Source organism: Mastigoproctus giganteus, chromosome 1 (genome assembly GCF_048544385.1).
Source record: "Mastigoproctus giganteus isolate SK-2022 chromosome 1, ASM4854438v1, whole genome shotgun sequence".
Lineage (NCBI taxonomy): Eukaryota > Metazoa > Arthropoda > Arachnida > Uropygi > Thelyphonidae > Mastigoproctus > Mastigoproctus giganteus.
The window spans coordinates 81,197,235-81,222,105 of NC_143575.1; the positions used below are offsets into that span (position 1 = coordinate 81,197,235).

General features: G+C 36.3%; 1 protein-coding gene across 1 annotated transcript in view; it reads left to right on the top strand.

Moving 5' to 3' along the window:
* Window positions 1-24,871, top strand: part of schlank (ceramide synthase schlank) — a 204,038-nt gene that overhangs the window by 21,084 nt on the left and 158,083 nt on the right. The window contains exons 2-3 of the mRNA XM_090380709.1: window positions 16,059-16,179; window positions 22,145-22,257. Coding sequence (XP_090236835.1) covers window positions 16,059-16,179; window positions 22,145-22,257 — 234 coding nt within the window. The remainder of the gene's footprint in view (window positions 1-16,058; window positions 16,180-22,144; window positions 22,258-24,871) is intronic.

Below are 24,871 nucleotides of genomic sequence, written 5' to 3' on the forward strand. Positions count from 1 at the left end.
AAATCATATTTAACTAGCCTAGTTAGCTATTTTGACTGAGTCACTTAACAGCTGAATGCAGGAAATAATTTCAACATTCACGGGGAAAATCCTTGTACTGCAGGATGATTGCAGAGCAGGAGACAGACGGTTGTGATTAGTGGTTATTTTTCACATTGAGCTAATACTATTAGAATTCCCCAAAGATTAATACTGGCACCACTGTTGTTTTTGATCTTCTTAAATGATGCCTATGTGAGGGAGTAGGGGATTGATATAAAATATTTAGATGATGCAAAGATTGGTAGTGTGGTTAATAGTAGCACCAAGCACCTCTACTTCTGGGATGGTCAGAAAAGAAGCAACTATACTTTAATGCAGCAAAATGTAAGGGCTTACACTTGGGGAATAGCAACCTGAAAATAACCTATACATTTCATAGGGTTGAACTAAAGACATTAGAAGAAGAAAGGGATTTAGGAGTTATGATACAGTCAGACATGAAGTTCTCTGAGCAGTGTAGCCCATTGGCAAGGAAGGTCTATGTTGCCCTATTGATTATCGAACATTTGCTTGTAGAGGTAGGGAGGTCATAATCCCACTGTATAAGGTGATTGTAACAGTGCAGTTGGAATACTGTGTTCAAGTATGGATACTATACCTAAAAAAAAAAAAAAAGACATTGCACTTCTTGAAAGGTTCCAGAGATGGGCATCTTGCACAGTGAGATTGGCAAAAAGGTATACATATGAGGAAAGACTTCAAATACGGTGGGCCACAGAGAGAGCCATACTTACACTACTCGGGGCCTGAGGTGCTAAGCTCTTGCAGGGCCCCCTATAAAGAGGCCAAAAAAAAAAAAAAACTTGTATATATAAAAATATGAACAGAAAAAAAAAAAAAACAATTTCTACCAATCTGTTTAAACACAACCGTTGTAGTACTGCAAAATATAAAGAAGAGTACTAAACTAAACTCTGTGTCACAACAGCCCTTGAGGATATGATGACCAGCCACACGTCTTTAGCGGGTCATCATGTGGTCAGCAAATCGACTGCCATCGCCATGTTTTGTGACCAGTATCTGCTACTCTTTCACAAGTAGCTCCTCATTTCACATCACGATGCTGGGTGAACATCATAAATTTGGACCCCTGCCGGAATCTAACCCAGGCTGCCTGCACCGTCAGAACTGAGCTACAAGGGAACCCAGCAACAATAAAATATAATACACAAATAAGTACGACCAATTAGTGTAATTACTAATTTTATTACAAAAACAATATGAAAAATTGTGTTACAGAAATATGAAAACATTCACATCTTGCATGTCAGCAATAAATAGTACCAGGTACATTATAAAATAGCAATGCAATAGCTAAATTATGAGTTCATACAATTTATTTGCATAAATATTTTTTCCTTGGCTTTACCTTGGCAAAAATATCTATTGAATGATTGTAATTAATGCTGTTTACTAGTTTAGATTCAATAAATAACAATGACAAATTGCTCACTTTATCTTGAATTAAACTATTCCTCAAATATTTTTTTACTTGTTTGAGAACAGAAAATGACTGTTCCCCCCGCTTGCGTTATTAAAAATATTTTCAATATTGTTTCAACGCTGGGAAATGCAGATCTTAGTCCATTATTAATAATATTATACGTTTCATTCATATTGTTGCCAATATTTTGCCAATGATTTAATAAACAGTAAAAATTCATCTTTAAACAGTAAAAATTCATCTTCTGCAAGTCAATGTCATTTTTATATATACTTATTAATTTATTGATATTAGTGTTGAATTCATTTTCATCTAAATCAAGATTTATAAATATTTTAAAAGTATCTAAAATATTGGGGTATACTTCTGTTCATCTATTTATTTCAGCAATTAATCCATCACAAACAACATTGAATGTATTGATAATAAACATTTCATTCCCCTCTAAAATTACTTCATTAATTATTTCGTTGCACATAGTTTTTCCTTTATTTCAGTTCAACTCTTTTTTTTTATCTTTGTGTTGTCATTTGTCAGTTAATAATTTACCTTCCCTTTCAGTAATATTAAAATCATTTCTAATATGCAAAATATGCCCATGTAATGATTTCAAAAGATCAGAACCATGCAGTAAATTTATTGCAGGATCTTGTAACGATTTACTTGGTTTATTTAAGATATTTAATATTTTATCACAGAGGACGGTAAGTAATGCAGTTTCTTACTCAATTTTTTTTATTAATTTAGTACTTTCTAGACGTTCTGCTGCTGATCTTTCATGTTCACTTGTTGATAAATTAATTAAGGCTTCTTTTGTTAATTTATAATCATTTCAAAAAGCTCAGACATCATCAATCCTAGCAGACCATCTTGTATTGCTTAAATTTTTCAGTGTTGGCGAATTTCTTCCTAAATATCGATTTAAGTCATTCCATCTTCTTGGGGCAGCAGAAAAAAAATATATATAAATTTTGTATAAAGTTGAAAAAATGCACTGCAGTAGAACAAGATTCAGCTGCATTAGTTCTAATTAAATTTAGAAAGTGACTAGTGCATGTTAAAATGCAGTAGAACTATGTTAGCATTAGCATTAGTAGAGGCATATGATGCAAGAAAGCAAGCTTATTCAGCATCAGCCAAAAAAAAAAAAAAAAAAATCCACTCCCATTTCACCCCTCCGTTCGTTCGAAATACCTGTCCAGTTGAGCTTTAAATTTGTTTAGGCTATCAACTTCAACAACAAGTGATGGAAGTCGGTTCCACCAACCAACCACCCGCTGGCCAAAGGCAAATTTCCACACATCTATCCGACATCCGTCCTTCCTCAATTTGAATTTGTGCCCTCTGAGGTGATTATTCTGAGCAAGATGAAGAATCCCATTGGCATTGAGCATGCTCAAACCATTCAAAGCCTTATACACCTCTATCAGATCACCTCGCCGGTGCCTAGTCTCCAGACTCTGTAATTTGCAAAACTTAAGCCTTTCTTCGTAAGAGCAACCCTTTGTTCCATTCACTAATCTTGTTGCCCTTCTCTGTACCCGTTCCAGCAGCTCTACATCCTTCCTGAAATGAGGCCTCCAGACCTGTATACAGTACTCAAGATGTGGCCTAACCATTGCCTTATACAAGGGAATAATCACCTCCTTATCCCTGCTAGAAAAATTCCTGTATATCATTAACAATACTCCATGAGCTACTCTTGCAGCTCGTCTGCACAAATGTTAAAATGCAGTAGAACTATGTTGCTTCAATCTGGCTTGGACTCCTGAATAGTTTCCTGTCATATTTGAAGCATTACTGTAACTTTGTCCTCTGCAGTTTGTAATATCAATTGATAAATCTTTTAATCTTTTTAAAATAGTTTTTATATATATTCAGCATTGTGATGTTCTAAAAATTGTTCTTTGTTGACACCATTTTGTGACATGTATCTTATAATAAAAATTAATTGATCAATATGGCTAATGTCAGGGGTTAAATCAATAATAATAATAGAAAAATATTTTGCTTCTCAAATTTCAGAAACCATCACCTTTTCAATTTTTTCTGCCATAAATTCTATAAATTCATCATAGGTTTTATGTGAAAGGTAATTGGTTTTGCCTGGTCTACAATTAGCATACATCTCTATGTGATTTCTTAAAAATTTTTAAATTTACTCAAATATTCTAGGCAACTTAAATAATTGTCACTACATTCCATATAAATTGTCACTACATTTCATATAAATTTTGTCATTACTACCCCTAAATTCTAAACCAAGTTTACTCAAAAGCTGAACAGTAGCAATAATTCTTTTTAAAATATCTCTCCAATAATTTTCTTCAGACTGAATTTGTTTCATTAGTTCCATGTCAGTACAACCCAAAATTGAACGTCTCTTAAAACACACACAGCATTAATGTGATCTGATGATAAAGATCGTTCTCCACTTGCATTTGTCACAAGCATTGTGAGAAATATTTTCTGAATTGTTTCAACATTCGAAAATGTCGATCTAAATCCATCATTAATAATATTGTACATATACTCAATATTTGAAACATTTTCTTCTTTGCTATTATGCCGTTATTATGATTAATGCCTTTTTAAATATTAATATATCATTGTTTTAATTACTGCTTCATTTAATTCATTGTTTATTGACAGTTTCAGATTTTTAATTCAAATGAGATTATAGTAACGTAGCTTAAGAGTAATATAACTGATAATGATATTGATTCTATATAAAAAATTAACACTTGAATCAATTCATATTTTAAGAGCGGGGAAAAAAAAAGCTTTCAATAAGGGAAACATACCACAGTCACAATACAGGGTGGGCTAAAAGTAGGTATACACTACTGATCAGGTCATGTTTAGTCTCTTAGGTGCTCAAAATGTCCTCCATCAACATTGCAACATTCCTGAAACCTGTCCCCAATCAGTACTGTATACCTACTTTTGGCCCACCCTATAGATAACGAAACATTACATCGATATGATATTTAAATTTTCTGTTACGACAGAATCACAATTTATTAAACTACAACACTACTTTCAGAGAGATAGATATGTACTATATTTACTTCAGTATGTGCACTTCTACCTATCACATTTTAACTTGGCACATCAATAATTAAACCAAATGTTACAATTTTCATGTCTCAGCTTATATAGATTCTCAAATCCATGGGTGGTCAATTAAAATAGTTTCTGTAGAACGAATAAAATTTCTAACGAACGGATTTCGAGAGACCTGGGTACGCATTGTTTGCACCTCTGGCCTTTAGGCAATAGAGCTTGTAGAAAGCACAAATTAAGAGCTAAAAGGATTAACATTCACTATTTAGTGGTATTCATAACACATTTACAACTCTCTCCCACATACTGTACCGAGAAGTCATACTGGTCAACTGCTTTCTTGTGTTCATAGCCAGTGAAAAAGATTAAGGCATATTCCCAATGCAGATGATATGCCGTGGTCAGCCTGTTCTCCTGTTACATCCTTTTACTGAATTAGGAGAGAGTGATTTTTCTTTATTCTGCAATTAATCTGTTTTTTTCGGAGAAATGAGTCATCCACACTTTCAGTAAATTTCACCCGTCTCTGTTTACATGGTAGGTACAAGTGGGCCCTAGTTTAGATCAGAGCATTAAAAAAGAAATTGCCTTAAAAATTTGAGATGACAGAGGCTTCATGAGGCCTGACACTAGTGCCTCATGCACCTATTTATAAGTACAGCCCTGGCTACAGAATTTGGAAACTAGACACCTTAGAGGAGACTTGAAGTCTGAACTGAGAAGTGAGAATAAAATGAACTAGGAAAAATTTTCAATTTATAAATTATTCTAGAACTAGGAGCCGTAAATTTATATTACGGGAGAACAGGTTTAGAACAGGTTTTTTTTTGGTTTTTTTTGTCAGTGCAGCAAAAGCCTTTGGTTTCCCTGCATTATATGTCAAATACTCTTACTTTCTGTCTCAATAATACAGTAAAATAATCTAAATTGCATCAGGCTCTTGGCATGCATCAGGTACAAAGGCCCTCCGCCTTTTAAAATTTTAGCCTGTATGTGCGAAAATGGATGGGATACTCAGGAAATATCAGAATAAATGAAAATTTTCCCTCACACCCTTTAGAGATGTACCAAATTGACCATATGCTGGCAAAACAATTACAGATCCCACAATGTTGGGCAAATTTGCTGCCTTCTTTACCAGTTTATCTTGTATCTATCCTGGAACAAGTAAGCATTATACCCTAAAGTGCCACTTTTGCCATTAATCCTTTTCTTGAGAAAACACAATGTCTGCCCTTTCATTTGAATATTTAAAATAAAAGCTGTCAGGTGCTTAATAGCAGAATGCGAACATGTATATTAAATTTTAAAATGTAAAACTGATATGGTTAATTTGAAAAGTGCCATAATTAAGGCATAATTATTTGTAAATAACTACAATAATTAATATTTCTAAAGAAAAATAATTTTATTTTTTATTTTAGACATATCCTTAACTATAAGCAAAAATGTGCAAAGCATGTTGGCAGTATTTTAAGAATGATGAAAAAAACTGCTCAGCTTGTTGCCCGACATCCTCAGGGGCTCACATCTGGTGACTATGGGCTTGGCACACCAGGGTCCTGAGCTGGATATCATCATACTTCTCTTTCTTGGTGATTTCTTTCTTTCTTTTTTTCTCTCTCTCTCTCTCTCTCTCTCTCTCTCAGGGTAACTCGGGAATGAATGTTTTTTTGGCTGGTGCAGCATAAGCCTCAGGCTTCCTTGCACCATATTGAAAACTGATGATGAGCCATTGCCCAGTACTTCTAACAAACAGTGCACAATGTTACAGTTTGTGAAACAACATTCAGAAGAAATGATTGCTAAACTTGCAGCAGTAGATGGAATATCTATCAATGCCATCTCAAAAAGCAAATTTATTCAGGCAAGTTTCTTAAGCAAAGGCCTGCAGTTGTCAAAAAGCCCATCATCTATTATGGCAGCAGCTCCCAAACTACTGAGATCTGCAGACCCCTTCATATTTATAAAAAAACATATATTACTTGACATTTTGCAGACCCCAGTTTGGGAAACGCTGCATTATTACATAACTATTACCAGTGCTATTTTTTGTAAAAAAAAAAAAAAAAAAAAAAAAAATTAGGTGCCGGTACTCATTTTTTGCTATCAGGAAAAATTGAAAATTAAATGGATATGTAAAGTACTCAAAAATTTTTTCCCCTGATATTTTTACTCTAGTAGTAATGTTTTTGGAATAAGAACAACAAATTAAATATATTAACACAGTTTATTAAGCATAAATTTATTATTTAAGTATATAAAAAAATAATTAAAGTGTGTAAATAAAAATAAGTAAAATGTGAGTATAATAAGTAAAAAAAATGATTTCATAATAAAGTTTTTGTAGAATATTCCAAATTTTTATTAAGTTCTCATCAGACACACTATGCCAACTTTTTACTGTTTGTCTGTTGCTGAATGACGTTCCTGAAGCAGCCACGAATTGACATACAGGCACTCTTCTACTTAAGTACAAACAACTTACCTACACTTGGATATATGTACAAAGCACAAAGCTGTTTTTGGTTATAAGAATCAATTTTGAACACCGTGATATTTTTCTGAAGCAGATTTCTGGAGGTCACTACCATAAAACAATAAAAACAATTTACACTTTCCGGTTTATTGGGCTTTTCTGTTAGTGCAATGTAATTATAAACGGGTAGTAAACTCAATCTTATTGCATTTGCGATGATGCCGATAGCTAAATTTTCTGTGGAATTTTACGTTATTATGGTGAAATGTGCTTCCTTTTCACTGAAATCTTCAATCATACAAAAAACATAAATTTTCAGAATCTTCCCTTCATTCCTATTTTTTGAACTTCGTAAAGTTGTTACTCTGTACTCACTTGCTCATATTGTTAGTCACAATTTGTGCGTGCCATTTTCTTTGTTATTGATTGCTTATTTTCTTACTGTTTTAAATTTTATGCCCAAAAAAAAAAAAAAAAAAAAAAGTCAGTGAACAGAAATATCAATTAGTTACATTATTAACTAAGCTGTGTACGTAAGCATAAATTTATTTTTATTTTGGTAACCTGTGGGAAATATTCTTCCAATTTTCAATCATCATTTAATTTTGTTAATTGGAAGAAGTAGAACATAGTAATAAAATATAGCCCGTGGATAATATTTCTCCTATTTTCACTTATTAGAATAACCATTTAATACAATTAAAATTTAGTTTGCAAACATGATCACAATGACTGGCACTTACTACATATCATATAGTGAACGGTATTTTATTTTGGAGAATCCATCGTAAAGTGATTTGATCATAGATTAAATTAGTTTTGAATATATACAGGTAACCCTCATATAACACGGTAGTTAAGTTCCGATAAAATGTCATGTTGTGCTAATCCATGTTATATGGGACTAAGAAAAAGTACAAAAATGGGGGTTACGTTCCAAAAGCTAACAAAAATACTCTATTTTGTTAACAAAATGTTAACAAAAATACGCCCTTCTGGATTTCGTGTATAATCTGCTCTCTTTAAAAAATCAGTAATCTGGGTTTATTTGCCTTTGTGCTTTGTTTGCTTTTTGATAAATCTTTGTGAATTTCATCGTATTGAACTAATCATTTTTGAAGCTCCCTTTTGAACTTTGGGCCCCTTTCATTCAAAAATCTGCATCCAAAAAATAAGATTCTAATTGCTCGGTTAACTTTATGCCGTCCCACATGCTTTTTAGTGTAAAATTTGGAAGTTTAGAATTTTCACCTGCACTATCATCCTCTGAATTGATTTGGTTAGTTTACCTCGATGCATTTCCACCAAATCTGTTTGCCAGCCTCTGTTTCTATCGTAATTCTTGAACGCCTTCAGTAATCATATCTTTATTTATTTTTTTAGGAGCATCGGCGACTGAGGCCATGTTACTCTGTGTTTATTGTCTATAAATTGCCTGTGTCCTGAGGTCAATTTTCTGTTATGATGGACGAAAAACCTGAGTTTCCAGGAGGAAAAAACCATGCTACCCTCGCCTTAGCCCGACTAACTCAGCCATGTTGTGAAAAGACCCATAAAAATTCCTCCCTTCATCGACAGGATTCGAACTCAGGTCTTGAGTGAAGTAGCAGGCAATTCTATCAACTGTGCTACCCACAAGGGCTTTAGTAGTCATACCATCAAAACCTTCCACTCCTACTGACGTATCAAGTTCTACTATTGCACAGATTCCATTTTCTGCCTGTTTGACCATATTTCTTGAATGAACTGACTCTGACCATTCATTTTTTCCACACACATTTAACGTTGACAGTTTTACTTCTTTCAACGATAAAGCTATGATTCTGGTACAGTCCACAAATGAGAAATGTTTCCATGCCTCCATTACTTCAATAGATTCAGAATCATTTTTTTCCAAAATCCATTGTAAAGATTTTCTGATGTAATGAGTTTTAAAGGTGGATATAATGCCTTGATCTAATGGCTGAATGAAAGAAGTATTAATCTAGTGTAACTGTGGTGGTAGGAACATAACTTAACGTTTGGATGACTTAAATGTTTTGGATGGTCTGGTGCGTTATCCAATAGTAATAAAACTTTAAATCTAGATTTTTCTACAAGTTCAACAAGCACAAGTTCAATAGCACAGAATGTAACACGGGGACTTCCCAATAAAATAAAATAGAGGGATTTCCCAATAATTTTTGTTTTGACTAGTAAGTCAACAGCGGAAATTCAAAAAGAGTGGAAATGTTGAAAAACTACATTACATCCAACATAATAGCAGAGTTTTCCCCACACAAGCTCAAAAATAACCTGTTATGCAAGGTTTACCGAAATTCTCATGATAGCATGGTTAGAGCAAAACCGTGTTATACGAATACTGTGTTGTGCTAGGATTGTCGCATTTATCAATCGTGTTAGAGCGAAACTGTGTTGTAGAAGTACCATGGTATATGGGGGTTGTCTGTACTGTATTCTACATTATTATTCATTGTATGTTTTTTCAGCCTCATTTACTCAGTTATAAATCATAAAATGCTGTACATGATGAAGTTTTTTGGGGGTTATAATCTCGGTGCATTGTTTTGTAGGCTTGTTGTTATTTGGTTTTTAGGAGCATTAGCAACTAAGGCCATATTGCTCCGGGGTTATGTGGTGGTCATTTCCTGACCTTTCCGCATCCTCTGTATTTCATGGTCACGGGCTCAAACTCCGGTCTAATCAAGAAGCGGGTGTTGCGCACTGCTACTCCTGCCCACCTGGCTATGGAGGTGGCAGTTGTTTTGTAGGCACCTCTGTAGCCAGGTGGGCAGGAGCAGCAGTGCATAGCACATGCTTCTTGATTAGACCGGGGTTCAAGCCCGTGACCACCAAATACGGAGGATGCAGAAAGGTCAGGGAATGACCACTACATATCCCCGCAGCAATATGGCCTTAGTCGCTAATGCTCCTAAAAAAACAAACCAAAAACCATTGTTTTGTACTGTACATCTGTTTTGTATCTACAAGACCGAAGTTGGACTTATGTACACGAAAAAAACCCGGTTAAGTACATAGGTCAAGAAGTGCCTGTATTTTCTGAATAGAAGTGGGTCAGCAGTGGGTCTACAATTTTAAGAAATAGTAGTGAAGAAATTGTTTTTATCATCAGCGAAGTTCTGGTTGGGCTGACAGTCAGATTCATTTGTGAAAATCCTCATTCACATTCACTCGATGAAATTGGTATCGTACTCAGAGCGTTCATCAAATGCTTCAATTCTTCCGAAACCGTCTTATCAATTAGGTACCCTGAAATCCACAAATTGCATCTCTTTTATTTAACTGTAACCTAATTGACAATTTTCTAACTTCATTTTCACCAGATGCCAACATTTCATGTTTAGAAGGTTTAATACCTTTGTTGTCCTCATTTTCCTTCTCTCATCATCGATATTGTCACTAGTTCTTTGAACTAGTTGTTAAATTTGAATTTTTTTCTTTGTTTTTTTTTTTTTTTTTTTAACTGTCCAAAATGTCAAAGTCATTCGGATATAGTCATGGTCATCCGGACCATGTAAACAGAGATAGGGAAAATTTACGGGAAAATGACACTAATTACAGTACGCTGCTGCAACAGGATCTAGAAAAGTTGAGTAGATGGGCCGAGAGGTGGCAAATGAAGTTTAACATTGACAAATGTAAAGTACTACATATGGGAAGCAGTAACCCCAGAGTAACATATCAACTCTGTGGTACTACACTGACAGTGTTAGAGAATGAAAAGGACCTGGGTGTAATTGTGCAAGCAGATATGAAGTTTTCTGAGCAGTGCAGACGGTCTGAAAGAGTAGCTCATGGTGTCTTGTCAATGATATACAGGAATTTTTCTAGCAGGGATAAGGAGGTGATTATCCCCTTCTATAAAGCAATGGTCAGGCCACACCTTGAGTGCTGTATACAGGTCTGGAGGCCTGAAGGATGTAGAGCTCTTGTGAGTACAGAGAAGGGCAACAAGATTAGTGAATGGAATGAAGGCTTGCTCTTACGAAGAAAGGCTTAAGTTTTGCAGATTACAGTGTCTTGAGACTAGGCACCTGCGAGGTGATCTGATTGAGCTGTATAAAGCCTTGAATGGTTTGAGCATGCTTAATGCTGATGGGATTCTTCCTCTTGCTCAGAATAATCACCTGAGAGGGCATAAATTCAAATTGAGGAAAGAAAGTTGTAGGAGAGATGTACGGAAGTTTCCCTTTAGCCAACAGGTAGTTGGTTGGTGGAACAGACTTCCGTCTTTAGTTGTGGAAGTTGATAGCCTAAATAAATTTAAGCCTGCGCTGGACAGGTATTTGGAACGAAATGAGAGCGGTTTTTTTTTTTTTTTTTTGGATTATGCTGCATAAGCTTGCTTTCTTGCATCATATGCCTCTACTAATGCTAAAGTCTGGAATAGTCTGTGGTTCTGTGCATGAAGTGCATTTCTGTGCTAGTCACCCTCCTCCTATTCCCTTTGCTCATTGTCCATGCCTCAGAGCCATAAGTTAGGATAGGTCTGGTGAGGGTGTTATGTATCTGTGTCCTTGTTTTCTTATGCACCATTTAGATTTGAAAATATGATTTATAGTTTTAGTAATTCCTATATAATTATTTATTTTTTGCTCAGTGTCCTTTTCTTTTTCACAGGATAAGTGGTATCCGGTGATATCCTAGGTATTTGAAAGTGTTTAAATTGTTCGATAATATTATTGTCAATGCACATATTGCTTCTTTTTGGATCACCATGATAGCTGGCAAAATGCACTACATGAGCATTTTGCCAGCTATCGTGGCGGGTGGCCTGCAAAAATCCCATTCATCAGTTCAAGTAGTTTAATTTTAAAATTTTTTCATTTTTTCAATTGCATCATCGCCTGGACATTTTTGGTTTTTGCTATTTTTAAGCACTGTTTTCAGTTCTTCGTTAGTATTATATTATTGTTAGATGTTGTTTTAGCCGGAGGAGGATCAGCTGTGGTCCATAAGTTTTTATATTTTATAATATTTGAGCCAACCTTCTAACAGTATTGTGTTCATTTTTACTTTGAGGTTATTGTTCATTTGTCTTATTACTTTGTATAATCTAGTATGTGGCTTATCAATGTTTCTTTCAAAGTTGGTGACAGAATTGTTCCATCAATCTCTTTTTTGTGTTTCTCTTTTAGCTAAGGCTCTTTTTCGTTTATATTCCACTTCATCTTCTAGTTTTTTTGTAGTTATCCATTTTTTTATATGCATTCCTTTTCTCCTGAATAATAGTGCTGATTTCTGCATCCCACTGTCGCAACCCCATTTTTCTCTGCCATCGTTTTTTCACACTCTGTGTTGCCTCTGCTGATCCTTCCAAGATTTTGCAAAGGTGACTCCAATTATCTTCTAAATATACGCCTGTAAGATTGTTTGTTAATTTCTTATTGGTATTTCTTCCGTATTTCGGGATCATTTAGGGAGCTTACTTAATATAGACATTCTTGGGATGGTCATTCCTTTTTATGCCTCAGCCATGATGGAGGGAATCTCGAGGTAGTCACAGTTAAGAAGTGGTCTGATTCAATTTCATATATTCTAAAAACTTTTGTGTCGAGTATAAATTTTCCCTTTGCTGTTTGCCAAGGTATAATATATAATAATTTTGTTCCTCTTGCAAACCATGTATATTTGTGTGCATCTATGTTTAAATATTGTATTCATTATTTTTAAATTATTATAGATCAAGAAATCAATTAATCTTTGGCCATTTTTATTTTTAGTTGGTTCCCCAAAGTTTACTACGCGATTTTGGATTTTTATATTTCCTACTGTAGCATTCATGTCTTCCAGCAGGAGGAGCATGTCATTCTTGTTTGCTTCTTCTATTATACTTTGAAGTTGACTGTAAAATTCAGAGCTGTCTTTCTCTCTACCTTCTTCTGGTGTGTACCCTCTTTCTATTTTTAGGCATATTTGTATTATTCTTTCACTCCAATAGATATAATTATTTATTCTATGTTTAAGTGATTTGTGAATCATAATTGCTATTCCTGCTCTTGCTCGTTCTCCTTTTCTAACACCACTGTAGATATGAATGTAGTTTTTGGTTTCTCTTGTTCCATGAAGTTTCTTTTTTGTCTCTGTCAAAATGGCTATTTTAAATTTCTTTTGTATCAGAATATCATTAATTTGATCTTCCTTGTGAGTTATACTTCTTGTGTTCCAAGTAGCAAAGAATGTTTTTTCCTTTTTCCATTTATCTTTAGCCGGGCCAGGGTCATTTCCATACAAGGCAGTCCTGAACTTTTTCTTTTGAGACTTGAAAGTAAGTAAAGGAACTTGTAGATTGGATACTAGCCGAAGCACAAGGTGTCCAATGATGGGGCTGCTGTCTGAGGTTGTTGGGCCAACCCAGTTGGCATTTTCTCCAGCTAAAGATGTTATGCTTATCCTGGCAATATTCAGTCGTCAGAGCCCCGTTAGTTTAAATGGGCCACACCACGAAGGTGGGATTGACATTTGGCTGGGAGAGGCTTTGTGTTGTGCATTACTGGCCCATTAGAAATAATGTGAATGTTGATATTATGGAAAATACTGAGATGAAATCAGAACTGGATCTAAAGTCTGAATTAGCCAAAGCAATATTGATTTCGATGGGAAAAGCAAATCCTGTGCAATCAAACGAAGCATTTTCATTATTAAAAAATGAACTCAACTTGTATGAAGCAACATTTATCCTTCACTGAACTTGAAGATGCTTTTGTTCTCACTATTAACAATTCAATTAATATAAAATGAAACTTTTTTTTACATCAGAAATATTTGTCATGAAACATGCCAAGAATTTCAGACAGGGCAATTAAGGCTTTGTGCTTTAAATATTAACAGTTCTCTTTTCTTTGGAGTATTTTATTATATTTTATTTGGAATATATTTTGTGTTACTGTCAATGTTTTTGAAATTTTTTGTTTAATCAGTTATCAATATCTAGGGTAAGCTATTTTTTATGCTTTTAATAATCTCTCTCTCTCTCTCTCTCTCTCACAGAGTAACTTGGAAATTTTTTTTTAGCCAGTGCAGCATAAGCCCCAGGCTTACTTACACTATATGGCTAGTAATAATATACTTATTGTTGTAACATAATAATATAATATAGCTTTATTATCACTAGCCTTATATACAGGCCTGACATAGCCCAGGTCAGGAGCGAGAGGGCATAGCACGCATTCTTTGAGTGGACCGGGGTTCAAGTCCGTGACTACTAAATACGATAAATATTTGTATTGACGATTTATTGTAAACTCTATTGACTTGGTTGTTGTGCCGGAGTATAAACAGAAAATTTATTTATTTTTTAATATCCAATACAGTACTATATAATATCTTATCTGTGCAGAATTACATACTATTAATTATTATGACATCTTATTATAAGACTAAACAAAAAAATTCCTTATTAAGAAGATATGAAAGAGAAAAAAGTTAGAGAAGAAATAAATTTGAGTGAAACTAGGCAGGGCCACATCGAGGCATTTACACTTTTCGTCAGATGAGGTGGTGGCAAAAGGAACATAATTCTGGGGCGTATACAAGAGATTCATGTCTTGTATCTGTTTCACTGTAGAATGGGTGTCTCTGTAGCCAGGTGGGCAGGAACAGCAGTGCGTAGCACACACACTTCTTGATTAGACTGGGGTTCGAGCCAGTGATCACCAAATACGGAGGATGCGGAAAGGTCAGGGAATGACCACCGCATATCCCTGGAGCAATACAGCCTTAGTTGCCAATGCTCCTAAAAACCAAAAAACAAAACAAACTGTAGAACGGGTGGTTGTGAGGATCGGCACTATCGTGCTGCAGGTATAGCTGAGGATAGCAAACTACAAAGTTTTTGAATTTCTGCCTTTAAATGGTTCAGAACCATAATACAGTGTTTGTTACTGTTTCTTCTCTTTCCAAATAGCATTCCAGAATCACTTCTTTATGAACCAGAATACATGAGTAACACCCTAGTCTTTGGTATGGACTTTTTCCAAAGATTCATTTCTGATAATTGTATTCTGAGAAGGCATCTCCTTCAAGCTTGTACAAAACACAAATAAGTCATCATGCTTTCAGTTCTAATGTTAAACACCAAATAATTAATCAAGCACATGCTTTTCAAAAATGAAAGAAATTTCTTTCAATAGTAGCAATTGACAATTTCAATAATTAGCATGCAGAAATAGAAATTTCTACATGCTATTATTAGCATGCAGAAATTTCTTCAATAGTAGCAGGACTATTTCCTCCTATGAATTCTTCAACTGCTGCTTCTGGTATATCATAATGTGATGTGTTTGCTTTGATCAGGGAGAATCCACACTACTTTGCATGTAGTTCTTAACTTTATTCACCCATTTATAGAATTGTAATTGGCTCATGCATGCTGAAACATACCAAGCCAACATTCTGCAATAAATTTCATCAAATTTTATTCCTTCTGCATTCAGAAATCAGATTACAGATATCATCTCTACTGTGTTGAATAACTGCAGTGGTGCTGCCATCTCAAATTGAATGTTTCCAAATAATGCCAGCAGATTGTGCCACGTGCACATCAATCTTGCCAACAGACTTCAATCAATCATCTCAATCCAGATTGTCATCAAAGTTTTTGCATTAAATAAAATATGCATTTTATGTTAGTTTTGATGTTTTCATTTGAATGATCATAAATGTAGAGAAAAATTTATCACAGTCAAAAAATTCTTAAAGTTGGAGCAGTAATTTGTTTTCTTCAAAGGGCCATTAAACTTGAGTTTTAAATTATAATTATTGTAGTCTGCTCTTGGACAAGGTGCTAAAACATGTTTCTAACAAATACTGATAAGCAAGTTAATAGTTGGCTGTTGTAACCTTAAAGCAATATAATATTGTCTAAAATTTTGATACATTGTTTCCTCTTTGTAGCTGTGTTTAATTCTTTAGATACATCTAATTTATTTCTGAGTGTATTACTGTTTTGAAACTTAATTGGTATATTGTAAATACATGATGAATATGTGAATTGTTAAATTATAGGTATATCTTTACTCCAATGGGTATATATTTTGGTCTTAAAACTTCACGACCAAGGAAAGCTCCAGAGAATCCATTATTAGAAAAAGCTTTTCGTTCTAATGGAAGAATAGGATATAGACAGGTGAGAGGAAACTAGTTTGGTTACTAGCTAGATTTATCATGATATTTTTAAGATAAGCAAGGGAATTTGATTTATTCTTTATACTTTGAGCTTTTTGATAGAAAAACAGAGATACAAAATTATGTCATTAACTTTATGTATTACTGTATTAACAGCAGCAGGAGTACATCTAAGCCGACTGGGCTAGCCAGGTGGGTAAAGTATCTGCCTGGCAACCCAAAGGTGTATAGTGTGTTTAGGGTCTAACGGCACCAGGGGTTTTCTCCATCTCCGTGTAGTATACATTGTGGTGTGATACAGAACACTGTAGAGGCCAGAGGTTTAAAAGTGTATGGGTATTATGGTGTGTAATGTTTTGCACCGTTGTTCATCTGGTCTTTTAGCTGTTGGGTCTCAAATGAGACCCACCGTTGCCCACACTATACCTCGTGGAGGCAGACCAGGTACACCAGTATTTTAGAGATTTACTATTTACTCTGGCAGGTATTGCCACCTAATTTCCCGAGATTTCAGTGCTAGGACCTAAAAAAAAAAAAAAAAAAAAGTGTGGGGGGAAGGAGAAACGCTAGAAATTGTGTCAGGCCGAAAGAGATATGTTATGCAGGGTAGAGTTATTTTTTATTTATTTTTTTTTTTGTGTGTGTTTGGCTTATGTAGTTTTGACAGGGGTCAAACGTTAGTCGCAAGATAGCTAGAGAGGGAAGGGAGACCGAAGACTGGGGGGGTGAAAGACAGAAATATGGGGTCAATAGTGAAGATAACCCCAAAGTTGGTGGAGCAGGCCCATGCCTCGCCAGATGAAGATAGGGGATGGCAGGGGGGGGGTACAGAGTAACCATCCCCCTGCCAAGGGAAGGAAAGTGAACCGAATGAGGGTACCTGGTTCAGATCGCCTAATGATGTTTTGGCTACAAACTGCACAATGTCTTTGTCAGGTCTTCGTATGCCATTCCTGGGACATGTTGTCCCGTCCATGTGAATGGTCAAGTCCAGATATGACTCCAGTTTAAGCCAGTGGTCAGATCCAGGTTAAGTTAATGATTAGTTGTTCTTCAGATTGTAGCTGTTAGGTTTTTGTTTGGTTGACACATCTAAGGATCTTTATTCTGGATTGACGGTTTGTAGGAAAATTCCTGCTAAGGTTGTGGGTATGTTCTTCTTCTAGTAAAAAGATCCTGCGCAAAGTGTGTTAAGGCTTTATAATTGTCCTCGCTCTCCAAGAGATATTGCAGGTTCTTGGTTTATTGGCAAGAAACGTATTCTGGTTATTAAGAGGCAGCGGAGGTCTTCGTATAGTTGGCAGTGGTGCATGAGGTGCCCCCACGTCTCTGGCTGTCCACAGTGGCAGAGAGGGGTTTCACTCAAACTGAAACTAGAGAGTTTTGCTCTTATTGCGCCATGTCCTGTGAGTAGGTAAGATGTCAGCAGTCCCGGTGAAAACCAGTTTGGGCTTTTGGGAAACACTAGTTGATCATCCGGTATGAATCTTCGGGTGACTTCCCCTTTTGTCGAAGTCGTCCAGCAAGTTTGCCAGGCCTGCGGTAGGTGGGTGAGAAGACGTTTTTTCTCGAGTTTACAATCGTTCGCGAGATCAGTTGTGTAGTCTAGGCAGGTGATTGCTCTGCCTTTGGATAGTTGATAAAACAACCCGCAGCGGATGATCTCCAGGTCCAGGGGGAGAGCATCCAAGAGGACCTGGAGGGCGTGGGTGCTTACAGTACAGCAGGCTCTCGAGATTGTCAGTAGGACTGAACATTGAATGGTCTCTAGCTTCCTTTTGTTTACTGCTGTTACTGCCTTGTGGAACTAGACTCCTGATGCGTATGTTATTGCTGGTAAGAAGACTGCCTTATAGAAGAGGGCTAGGGTCCTCTTCTTAAGCCCCCAGTCGCAACGAGGGACTCTAGCTATTAGTGCGGAGTATTTTTTGATTTTGCTTCGGAGGTAAGTAAGATGGGGTGTGAATGACAGATTTTTATCCAGCAGAATACCAAGATATTTAAGTTCAGTGGAAAGCTTAATTGTTTCCTGAATCTTTATCTGGGGAGGCCTTCTGATATTGAGAGAACCTTTAAGTAGGATGGAGCAGGTTATTGTTGGGGATATCTTTAAGTGGTTTTGGGTGACCCAGTCTTGTAGGATATTTATAGCACAGTTTGCAGAGATCTCTAGTTGAGTTCTTGAGTCTGCCGCTAGCATCAGGATCAGGTCATCCATGTAGGCCTGTGACCTCACATCACCAAGGTCGAGGTTTAGAAAGCTGTCATGGGTTTGAATCCCGCCTCAGGCTTGGATCAGAGAGAAATGCAAAAACTTTGGGAGGTGCATTATGGCCACAGAACCCGATGCGCCAACAACTAACAAAAAAAAAAAAAAAAAAAAGTACATCTAAAAAAAAAAAAAAAAATACGACCACATTTTTTTATGACCATGATATCTTCTATGTTCTCATAAAAGCTTAAGCTCACAAATTTTAACAAATATCCCCTGAAATAAAAAAAAAAATATCTGAAATAGGATGTTATCATAGGTTTAGAATAGTATGTAATAGTGGTAGTAATAGTAGTGACAAGTGATGCAAGAAAGCAAGCTTATATAGCATCAGCCAAAAAAAACAAAAAAACCCACACATACATACTTCACCCATCCTTACCTTCCAAGAATTCATCTAGTTCTTCCTTGAATTTGTTCAAACTTGAAGTGCTAGTCAAGACATCAAAGGCAGTATTGTTGGGATATCAGAGACATGGTGTCACACAGACATAAGCAGTGCAGAACTGGAATTTGGTGAGTACAATGTGTACAGAAAGGATAGACAGGAAGGGAGGAGGGGTTATGCTGTTAGTTAAGAAACATAAAATCTAAGGAAGTTCATCCAATTGATGTTGGTGGACAAGGCAATGTTGAGTCTGTTTGGTGTGACGTAAGCACTGGGAAAGGAAAAATGAGGGTAAGTGTGTGTTATAGGCCTGATGAGTATAATGAGCAATTGTGCAGAGAAATAGAGGGGCTAGTAAATTAGTGTCTTATAATGGGGAATTTTAATTTCCTGGATATTGACTGGAATTTGGAGGTTTGGACACTCACACACTAGCAAGGCTCTTGGGGATTTATTAGATGATTGTTTTCTACAGCAGCATGTTCAGGAGGCAACTAGAGGGAGTAATACTCTTGATCTGGTTATCAGTAATGATTCTTCATGCATCAAGAATCTGCAGATAAAGGAACCACTAGGTGGTAGTGACACAGTGTGCTGAAGTGGGATTTACTCAAAGAGGTAACTACCATCCAGGGTAAAGGGAAGGGTTTGTTTTTGCTTTCGTAAAGGTGACTATGGTGGTCTGAGACAGTATTTAAATTCTATACATTGGAACCAGCTGATGATGTTACCAACAGCAAATTCAAAATGGGAAGCATTCAAAGAATTAATCTTGGAAGCTACTAGGCTTTTCATACCAACAAAGAAATATTGTTCAAGATTTAGGCCTAAATGGATGTCAGATGAACTAATTAGACATGTGACAGAGAAGAAAAATGTATGGGAAAAATTAACGTGTGACACAGAAGCCTATGAAAGATATAAGCTGGTCTATAACCAAGTTACAAAGGAGGTTAGGCAGGCGAAGGCAGATTACGAGAAATCTTTGGCAAAGGATGCAAAGAAAAACACCAAAGAGTTCTTTACTTATGTAAACTCTAGAAAGAAGGGGGTGAATCAGATTTGTTCACTTGATATTGATGGTTCAGCTGTTGATGATCCTGCTCAGGTAGCCAACAAACTAAATGAATATTTTGCATCGACATTCACACATGAGGAGTTATTCAGGGAGGGGAATGCCAGAGGTGTATTCAACTCTGGCAGTAAACTAGATAATCTTGTAATAACAGAGTAAAGTGGAGGAGAAATTATTGAAGATAAACACAAGAAAGACACCTGGGGTGGATGGAATCTATCCAGTTATATTAAAGGAGACGGCAAAGGAAGTAAACAAACCCTTAGCCATAATTATGAGAGCTTCCCTGGACTCAGGGAATGTGACCCCAATCCACAAAGGAGGATCAAAGGGAGACACAGGTAATTACAGACCTGTTAGTTTAACTTCTGTTCTAGAGAAATTAATGGAGGCACTTATTAAAGAAGCATTGCAGGATCATCTAGACAAGACTTCAGTTATAGCTCGGACACAGCATGGGTTTGTTAAGAGGAAGTCTTGTCTGACTAATTTGATTGGATACTATGATGTAGTCACAAAGGAACTGGATGCAAAAAATAACTTTGTTATCATATATTTGGATCTTAGAAAGGCCTTTTGATACTGTTGCACATGGAAGACTGCTGCACAAATTGGAGCATTGTGGCATTCGAGGCAAATTGCTGCTATGGATAAAGGGATGGTTGAATTTGAGAAGACAGTGTATGATGAGAGCCTTGTCGATCGATGTGGCCGGAGAGATTGTGCAAGGCTCAAGGGGTAGAATTTTTTTCAGCCTGGTCTGTGCTTGTTGACAGCAGAGACTGCTTCTACAGGAATGGGGGTACACTTAATTAGAAATGGGTGCAAGAAAATTTGCTGATTCTATCGAGGCAGTGATATAGGTGGGTCAGAAAACTGCTAGCTGGGGGGGATACACAGACCTAAAAAAGGTTAACAATGGCCACAGGCAGAGGCAAAAGTTATTCTTGCACTGCTTCTATTAGAATGAGCAGCAGCCAGGAAAGCAAGGCAATGGAGATTTCCAGGACTGCTGGGAGTCACAGTATAACAAGTAAATACATGGGCTGTGTTAAGTTAACTAAGAGTAGAAACAGGTGCATGTATACTTGCATGTACACCAATGCTAGGAGTATAATTAATAAATTCGATGAGCTTGAAGTGCTAGTCAAGATATCAAAGGCAGATATTGGTATATCAGAGACCTGGTGTCACACAGATATAAGCAGTGCAGAATTGCAATTTGGGGAGTAATTGGGGAGGGGTTATGCTGTTAGTTAAGAAATATTTAAAATGTAAGGAAGTGCATTCAATTGATGTTGGTGGACAATGCAATGTTGAGTCTGTGTGGTGTGACATAAGCACTGGGAAAGGAAAAATGAGAATAGGTATCTATTATTGGCCTAATGAATCTGATGAGTATAATGAGCAATTGTGCAGAGAAATAGTGGGCCAGTAAATCAGAATGTCTTATAATGGACGGTTTTTAACTTTCCAGATATTGACTGAAACTTGTGGGTTGGTCACTCGCACACCTTTGTGTGCGCGTGACCAATAAATACACAAGACGTTTATGGATTTATTGTGTAACTGTTTTCTACAGCAACATGTTTGAGAGGCAACCAGAGGGAGTAATCTTGATCTGATTATCAGCAGTGATTACTCATGCATTAAGAATTTGCAGATAAAGGAACCACTGGGTGACAGTGATCACAGTACTGTTGTGGGAATTATTAAAGATGTAACTACCATCAAGGTATCTTTAATCTTTAATAATTCTACATCTTTAATAATTCCCACGTGAAGGTGACGTGGGGATTATTAAAGATAATTTCCACGTCACTGGGAATTATCTTCACCAGATGACTTCACCAGTGCTTCAAATTCATCAGATTTATTATGCTCCTAGCATTGGTGTATATGCAAGTATACTTGAACATCTTCTTACCCTTAATTACCCTATCACAGCTGTTAGGGTAACTAAGTGCCTTGTTCATGATGGCAAGTTGTTACATATGGATGGATGGACATTGTGAAGACAATAGGCACATTATGCATATATGCTAATGCACCTAATAATACAGAGTAGCATCATATTCTCAAACTCTTTCAGTACCTGTGTCAAACTAATTCCCAGCTTTTTTTCACTATATTAGATTTTCATTACTGTTTTAAAACTTTGAAATTTTTCCATAACAACTGTTGCATTTATTGTCTTGTTGCATTTACTTTTAATATATTTGTTTAAACAGATTCAAGGGTTAGCAAAGCAACTTGATTGGACTGAGCGAAAAGTTGAACGGTGGCTTAGGCAGCGGACCCTCCAAGAGAAGCCTACAACACTGACAAAATTCACTGAGAGTTCGTAAGTAAATATAGAGAGATAAATTTAATGTTGCTGATTAATGAATAGTTAGATACTAGTTTTATATGGTGCATATTTGCCGATGGTTTTAGTTAAATATGAGTCAGGAGTATCATTGGCAGCCAAAAGAAAGGGGTTTTAGATGTCTCAGGTGCATCACTTGCAGGTTCTTGGTTAAGTAGCCTGGATATCAGTTGGCTACTACAACCACTCTTTGAGGCATACTTTCTGTATACCTCAAAGAGTGGTTGGAGTATGGTTTCTTAATGCCACACTGATGGATACTGATACTTAGCATATTGTACTAGTATTATATTGCATATTGCACTACTCCAATTTGCAGATAATTTTGAATGAATTCTAGCAATAATTTGCTTCTTTACTGAAGATGTATAGCCAAGACTGCAAGATTTCACTGTCAAAACAATTTGTTATGGGGTTGTGTGCAGTGCAAATCCTAATCTTCAATGGACCAATTGCTTTCAGTTTTGATGTGGTCAATATTCCACTCATGTATGAGTGGCTCAGTGGGTTGTGGCCTGTAAACAGTTTTTGACCTGAGTTGTGGTGATTCTATGTTTGGGTGGTGCAAAACTTGTTGCCCAAGTGGTATTATTACTTGGTTTGGTAAGTGAGAAGTAGCAAAGTGTTTTCTTGTGTGTGGTTGATCTGCTTCTCAATTCTGAGACATAAAATTTTGTGATTCATCAGGAGGTCTCTCTATTAGATATAGGATGTCTTCTGTGTGGCAGATTAGTTGGCATGTTACATTTCTGCCTGTCGCTCATTTGAAGGTCTGGATTTGATTCCCATCAATGGCTGGAAGAATTTCTAAAGTACTCTTCAACTGAGGCTAGTTTGCAAATCTCAGGTCGAGTGACTAGGGTTCCCCATCAGTTTTTCTGGGTTTTTGGCATGCATAGAACACAGATCACAAATCTGTGTTCTATGCACAAATGTACATCTGTATAGAAAAACATATATAACTTTATATTTGAGGGCTGTTGGTAATAATAAGAAATAGGGCATAGCACCCTTTTTTTTTTTTGTTCAAGATGAATGAGGCAAACTGGATATGACAGTGATGTGTTTTGAGTGTTGTCAGTTGCACCTCTGGTTTCCTTACCACAGCATTTCAAGGTTGTTCCTAACATATTTCATATTTTCTTCACTGAGGAATTGACTGAAGTGCTTGGTTATGCACTTCAAGCAGTTTAAACACAGTGAACTTTAACCTGTTAAGGGTAATGCCTAATTGCGTATTGGTTGTTCATTGATTCAGTTGTTCATTCTGAAAAAGTGGAAGTGGATTTGTGAGGAGCAGGGGAAGTGGCAAGTGCTGGATGGTTGTAGTATTTGCCTCTGCAACCTCTTTAGGGGATTGCAGTGCAGCTTGATCCTTGGTAGAACAGGTAGCAGGCACAGCTCTGACAGCTGGACTCTCATTGGCCTGGGCCTTGTTAGTAGTAAAGAAGCACATTGCAGGAAAGAATCTCATGTAAGTCGGAGTGGACTGGGAAATCTGAGGTTGAAGGGTTGTGGAGCAGGTAAGCTGTGGGGTAGTAGGCCTTGGCACTGTTCTTATCTGTAGATGATGAGTTATTCTCACAGAGGCTGCACAAAGATTGTACTCTTTAGAGCTGAAATTCTTTGGAGATTTTTTTTCTTTTTGCACAGAATTCACAAAACCTCTACGTACAGGGACCATTGCATAATAGTGTTCTGATTCACTCTTCTTTGGCATTAGTCCCACTTTATATATAGGTTACATCTTTGCCATTATTTTGTTTAAACGACTGAATGTATAACTTGGTGCTAAGAAAATGGACAGAGGCTGCCTGTCCATTTTCAATTTAATTCTGAATGCCTAGTGAGACAGTCAGGCTTTGCTCAACATCAAACTGTGTGCAGGATATATTCCCATTAGGAGCACAGGTTAAAGATCACCTTGTCAAGGAGACACATAGACAATAACAGTGGCTCTGAAGCGGTGATGAATATCAAGTCAACAGTGGCATGCTTGCAAAAAAAAAACCCTTCAAATATTATCTTTGTGCCACTAGATGTCCCAGACTGTCTTGGATGAATCAAGTTAGTTACATTCAGTTTTATTGTGCATTAAGAGTATACTTAAAATACTGACTGTTACAGGAGCTCTGACTGCATAACCCTACATTAATGCAGCCTTAGCAATAGCAAAAGTCTCGGCATTAAAGCAGCTATAGTTGTACATTATTCCTTTCAGTGTTGAGTTTGCCATACATTGAATTTTCATAGTTCATAGGGATAACTTACTCTGGAGTAAGTTATTTTGTGGAATTTTGAAATATTAGTATTCTCTTATTTTTACTTTATTTGCCTAATAATAGAGTAAAATTATTGAAAAAAAAATCAAAAAAATGGTAAAAAATCAAAAAACATTTTGTGTATATATGCCCAAATTGGACAACTGATGCTCTTCTCCACTGATTTTCAAGTTTTTTTTTTTTTTTTTTTTTGCTGCATTTGGTATAAATTGTTTACAATTACTGTAGTTGCAAACACAAATAAGAGATAGCAGTATATACTAGACAAATTTCAAGGCAAATTATGCTTTAAAAGAACATGCTTCTAA